General features: G+C 48.1%; 1 protein-coding gene across 1 annotated transcript in view; it reads left to right on the top strand.

Annotated features, from left to right (window-relative positions):
- The window catches only part of Galnt18 (polypeptide N-acetylgalactosaminyltransferase 18), a 310894-nt gene that overhangs the window by 181271 nt on the left and 122984 nt on the right, over positions 1-6639 (top strand). Inside the window, exon 3 of the mRNA XM_021193520.2 lies at positions 1199-1365. Coding sequence (XP_021049179.1) covers positions 1199-1365 — 167 coding nt within the window. The remainder of the gene's footprint in view (positions 1-1198; positions 1366-6639) is intronic.

Genomic DNA, 6639 nt, shown 5'->3' with positions numbered 1-6639 from the left:
GCTGCTATGAACATAGTGGAGCATGTGTCCTTATTACCAGTTGGAAGATCTTCTGGGTATATGCCCAGAAGAGGTATTGCTGGGTCCTCCGGTAGTACTGTGTCCAATTTTCTGAGAGAATCTCAGCTGCAGAAGATTCCATAGAGAACATGGGCACAATAATCAAAGAAGATGCAAAGATCCTAACTCAAAACATCCAGGAAATCCTTTGGCTTTTAAATGCTTAACCATCCTTCCAACAAATGTTCTAAGAGAAGTCTCCTTTGGCTGTGTGCTATATCAGGTCAAAGCTTCTTACCCTCTGCCTCATTAACCCGTAATAAAATATGGGGCCTGTGAAAGATCTGAAAGGGCCAAAGAGTTCTGAGTGCACAGAGACTAAAGCTTAGTTCAAAAGCCAAACTCATGAAGAATCGGAGAAGTTTCTGCCAATGCTGACCTATGTATGTCACACAACTTCTCTGCAGCCTTGGCTCTGAACACAGGCACTTTGCAGCCTGTGTACCAAGGCCACATGACAGCAATGGGTTCTCCCTGAAACAGAGACTCAGCTTCAAAATTGCTGTATCATATAAGTTGCAGTGTTTTACTCTCCATTCAAGGTTTGCAGTTCCCATAGAAATACGATAGTTTAATTACAGACCGCAGAACTGCCTGTATCCTGACCACCATGGCTCACACATCAGCTCAGTGAGCCTTTGGATTGTGCTGTGTTGAAAAGACAAGCATGTGGAGGTCACTCATATATCAGGTTTCCATTTATCTTTAATAAGTGGTAAATTTTATGTATACCAAAGAATTGTTTTAAGATAATGTTGTATGATTTATCGTTAAAGTTTGATTTAAATATCTATTTCCGGTACCTATATACTTAGTGTCACTTAAGAATTCCTAGGTAAGAAGGAGCTATGGTTATAGGAAGGTTTAAGGAGCCCTGGGCTAGGTGCTCAGGTCTTACTGCACAGCTGGCGTGACCACCAACCCACTTTCATGCTTTCATGGCCGAGCTTTTGATAACTGTAGACTTCTGCTGCTCACGTAGGGCCTATTGTTGGCATACCAGAGATGAGAGAATGGGGAGAATTGGGACTTCTGACCCCACCAGAAAAGCTGAAAGGGTTTGGGGGTAGGCCCATACCTGGTGTGACCCCAGTGGTGTCCCCAGCAGGTCCGAAAGCTCAGCCATTCTTCTTTCCAGGTGCCGCAACCTCTCGTTCCCCGACAGCCTACCTGAGGTGAGCATCGTGTTCATCTTCGTCAACGAGGCGCTCTCGGTGCTCCTGCGTTCCATCCACTCGGCCATGGAACGCACGCCCTCACACCTGCTCAAGGAGATCATCCTGGTGGACGACAACAGCAGCAACGGTGAGTGTCCGTCTCCCTGGAGCCAAGCGTCTGGTCCCCTGAGAGCTGATGAGAGTCTTCAGCTTTGGGTTTTCAGCTCTCCAGGTTTTCAATGGCTCTTCCATTTAGGAGGTGTTGCCTCAGAGACAGATTCGTGATAGCCACTGCTTGGAAAGCCCATGGGCACCCCCAGAGGGGCCATGTCTTCAGTGGCTGGCCACTGCTTCTCCTAGCATTCCAGCACAATATGAGGAGATGAGATGTCTTGAATCTACCACACCTCACACACCGTGACTGTTCCCTATGAAGCATCGTTTCATTGGTGGTGGTCCTCACCTCCACTTGGACGATGGTTTGTAGTTGTTTTGTCATCAAGAGTGAGGACTGTGCTGATGGGTGGGGTTGTTGATAGATGTGAACCAAATGAAAGCAAATCTGTGTGAATCGCTGGTTCCCCTCCGATGGCCATTCTCTGTCCTCTGAAAGGCTTAAGCTTGCCTGCAAGCGTCTCATTGAACTCTTCCATGTGTCTCTTTCTCCAGCCGCCACCAGCTACCTCTATCCACAGGTATATGCTTCACAACCTCTGGTTCCCACTCTCATGAGTTCCCAGAACTTTCCAAACTTAAAGATCAGGTATGCACAGTTTAGAGACATCTATGAATGTGCTTATGATAATGTATGACCTTAAAAATAGTCAACCATAGTGTGAGCAGATCACAAGTCCTTGTGTTGCCTTTTAAACCTTCTTGGGCATATGTAGGGAAATTCCAGATGAGTCACTTGCTGTAATGAGGTGGGAAACTTTTGATTTGTTATCAATTAACACTGAAACATATCAGATAATTGAAATGGCTTTCATCTCAATAAGCGAATTTCCCTTTTCATTTTCTTGTCATAAGTTAAGAACCACAGGAACCGAGCTATGAGGGGATTCAGGAGCTTTCCAAAGGGGATGTTCATGATCCACTCACTTGGTTGCCCCCTGGGCACAAAGGAAGGAGGCATCAACAATGTGAAAAAGTTGGCAATGTCATTCTGAAGAAGGTGGACATGAGGGAGGTCGGAACGGCCCAGCCCCCATCTCTATTGGTACCCACCTTCACCTCATTGACGATTCAATGAAAGAACTCTCCAGAGAGCCCTGTGCCACCTCTCATGTCACATGAGGAGGTGAGGTGTGCCAGAACCTCTCTCCCAGTGGTGAGGGTATTTCCAAATAAAAGACACTCCCAAATCCCACTCTGATACATTTATCACAGACTAAAGGAAGAGATTCCACTTGATTTGAGTCTGTGGAGACAGCATAGGGGATGCTGTACTGCTTTTCTATGAAATTTAGGTTCAGAAAATGTTAGATGTGGAGGATTTTGCATGTGAGCCATTTAGCATGTAGACCTCATTCTGTCAATGATGGTGACCATCAGATGAACTTGGTGAGAGGAGTGAGGGGTTTAGGGTTGAGCAAAGGAGAGGCTTATCTGTGCTTTGTGATCCTGGGTAGGGAAGGGGCCTCCGGATGAAGGGACATGGGTAAGGAGGCTCCTGAAGAAGGGCAGACCAGAAGTCCAAGACCAAGACTGAGAACAAGATGTCAGCCTGAGAGTTATTACAGAGGAAGAATTGAGGGATCTGCCACAGACAGATGAGCCAAATGAGAGCAGGACACTGATGACTTAAAGTTTCAAACCAAGGTGATGTGAGGGATGGTGAGCATTGTCCTGGGACGTGGAGGTGACAGAGCAGTGTGCTAGGGCAGTGCTTACCCATGAATGACATACTTTCCACCTATGTCATTCAAACATACTTGGGAGCTTTCAACCCATTAGGGAGTCTGACAGCAATGGTGCAGTGGAGTAACTCAGCTGAAGGGATGGCTACACTCAGATGCATAGGTGAGCAAGCTACATCTCGCTCCCTGCACACACCCAAGTGAGCGCCTGCACCTGCTTGGTGGACTGGAGCAGCATCCCATATCCTGACTGAGGCATTGGCTGTGGGTATGTACAAAGTTACCCATGGGCTATAGGATGTAGCTCACTACTAGCACCTAGCTTAGCATGGACCAGGCTCCAGGCTTCATCTGAAGCACTAAGAAAATAAATTTTAAAAAGATCTTAGCATTAGAGAAGCTGGGATGAGGGTGCATGGGACCCTCTTCTACACTCTGTGTTTATAATTAGTTCAGAAAGATGATGTCAAGCCAGACTGTGGTACTGTATGCCTGTAATCCCAGTACTTCAGAGACAGGTAGGTCTTTGGGAGTTCAAGGCTAGCCTGATCTACATAGCAAGTTCCATGCCAGTCAGGACTGTATAATCATACCCTGCCTGTCTCAAAATAATAATAATTAATAATTAATAATAATTATTAATAATAACAATTTCAAAATAACCTAAAAACTCTCCAAAGAGAGTCTACCTCATTAAATTTGAAGCAGCGAGGACTGGAAATTGCTATTTTTAAAGCACCCTTGGCAATTCAAGGCTCTATCTGACAGACTGAGTAAATGGAGTAGGTGCACCTCCACTACCCAGGAAGGTCACTGTGCAATGTGAAGGGGTGAACTCTCGGGATGAACTGAGAAGTTGTGGGTTCTAGGATTCCCTGCCTCCCTGCAGTGGAGGAAAGACTGGAGAAAGTCCCTCTCAGTTCACTATCAGCAACTTCCTCTGTGAAGTAGAGGGAACAGCCGCCCCACACACTGAAAACAACTTTCTAACTGTGAACTGAACCCGCTAGTGTGGTCCCTGCCCAGCCTGGCTCCTTTCCCAGGAGACTAGCACACAGTGAACCACAGCAGACACTCGGAGAGCTGGGCAGAGTCTCATGTGTTGAGTAAAGAAGTCCCAACTGGAGGACGGGGCATTTAAAGAGAAGAGTAGAGAGTAAAAGCCAGAGGTGTAGGAGGGTGTTGAAGGTGAGCTATAGTCAGGATCTGGAAGGAGAAGGGGGGCAGGGACAGGTGTGGCAGCCAAGGAACCGCAGGGATGATCAGAAGTCAGTGGTCTCCCACTGGGGACTTTTGGAAAGAAGCAGCTACAGGGTTACCCAAACCCACAGACAGGTGGGTGATAAAGAGTTGGAGAAGCCCCAGGGTCTGGAAGATCTGGGCTCTGGAAACCTTGGTAAATAACAGTGGTCGTCCAAGGCTGGGGCTGTGGATGAAAAGCCAGGTGTGCAGGGGGAAGCAGGGAGGGGAAATCTCTATGAGGGGAAATCTCTATGAGGGGAATTCTCTCTCTATGAAGGAATCGGCTCCAAGGGAGCACCACCAGCTAATGCAAGAAGCCGGAACAGCATTTCTCAAAAGTCAACATTTACAGCAGCAGCATCTACGGCAAGAAGCAAGCTTCCATCAGACCCAGGATAACATGCCTACTCATGCCCCTGTACACACCTCCCCTGACTGAAGCAGAACTTCTAAGAAACAATGCCTAACTCTTACAAGGCACAAAGCCTTCCACCATTTCCCATTGTGTTCTGTGCTATGGTATTCAATTTTAATGTATTTTGTTCTATTCTTTCTCCATCAGAGGTAGGCTGCTCTCGAGATCCTGAGTGCACATCAAAAGCACTTCGGTGAACTTGAGCTGGGGGTCCAGGCCATTTCTGTAGTGATTAAATGGGTCTGAAGAGGGGTTACCTGAGACCCTGGAGTCAGAAGCACTGAACAGGGGCTCTATAGAAGCAGGAAGGGATGGATCTGGGGTGCAGATACCCAAGAGCACAAAGTGCTCATCTCTTCCCCAGTCCAGATACAGAGGATGAATCGAGGCAGCAAAGGCAGAAGAGTACACTGCCGCCTTAGGCTCATTCCTAGTACCCTGTGGTCAGCAGGGGTCCAAGACTAGAGTTCTCCTGTGTAGAATGGGACAGGAAGGTGACTAGCAAAGAGAGGGTCTGGCCAGCTGAAGGTGGCAATGGGATAAGAGAGACACCCTAAAGAAGGTTGCACCCCAAGTCTCATGCTTCCTAGGGACGCAGCCTGACCCAGTGGCTGGGTTGCCACCCTGAACAGCCTCTGTCTGGGGAGCTGTTCCTGTCAGACATCATGTCACTGAGACTGTCACAAGTTCATCAGGTGGACTCCTCGGCTCAGTTCCCCCAACATTGCAGGAGTCTGACCTATCAGCTCAAGCCCCTGCATTAAGTACAGAGCACGGAGGAAGGAGCCCTTTGGTCAGTTCTTAGCTTTGGTTTTCTTAGGTACCCTGTGGGGACCTTCAGCCATTCCTTGCCCTGTCTGTCTTACGAAACCTCTGAAAACAGCAAGAGGCAAAGAGAGCAAAGGTTTTGTGTAAGTGACAGAGTGCTAAGGGGACTCAGGGACAGGTTAAAGAGGCAATGAAACCATGACACAGCTGATGGAGGTGACAGGTATTCAGTCACTGTGCAAAGGCGGCTCACCATGGTGGGAAAGCACAGGGCTGGACACTCTGCCAGCTTTGCCGTTCCAGCTCTCTCTAGCGTCTCGCTTCTAGTGTGTTCTTAACCTGTGTGAACTCTATTCTCCTTATCTGTAAAATTGAGATGTTTAATTCCTATCTCTGGGATTGTTCAGAGTCTTGGAAGAGATAAGGCATGATGGAAGAATTTGGGCTTTAAAAATTCTAAATTAAGCAGTGCAGGGCCATGGGAATGGTTTTCTCACAGAGCCAGGGTCTCCGTGTGTGCTGGGACCTCCTCTCCCCGCCTTCTGTGCTGCAGTCTGGGCGCCCTCAGATGAAGGGAGGGGAGGCCAGCCATGCTTCCACACCCACATCTCCACTGTCCGCTCCCTCCGAGGGCAGGGCCTGAGGCTCTGCCAGCCGTCCTGTGGAAGAGCCTCCGTTCATCTTCTCAGCTGCTTCCTCCCCGACTCTGCTTCTCCAGAAACCAGTTCCTGCTTAGGATGCTGTCACTCCCCACAGCAGTCTTGAATGCCAGTGTTTACTTGTGATTAACAGTATGGAGATTTATGCCTGCCTCAGGACATTGATATGTGCTTACATTCCACCTGACATACTCGTACCCCCGCCTCATACTTTGCTTTATTGTTTCTTCGAGTCTTCTCTCAAGTTCACCTTCTTACCTGTACCAAGTAAATGGCAGCCCTTGTCCCTGCTTCCCGTCACTCTGCACCCTCTCTGCTTTCTTTTCCTCTGAAGCACCTATTGCCCTCTGGTGGACTGAGCTTAGCTGCTTCCTCTCACTAATTTATCTATACAACACACACACACACACATACACACACACACACACACACACACACACACACACACCCCTCACCACCACCACCACCTCTACCACCAC

Source organism: Mus pahari, chromosome 1 (assembly GCF_900095145.1).
Source record: "Mus pahari chromosome 1, PAHARI_EIJ_v1.1, whole genome shotgun sequence".
NCBI lineage: Eukaryota > Metazoa > Chordata > Mammalia > Rodentia > Muridae > Mus > Mus pahari.
This window is presented reverse-complemented; position numbering and strand designations above follow the sequence as displayed.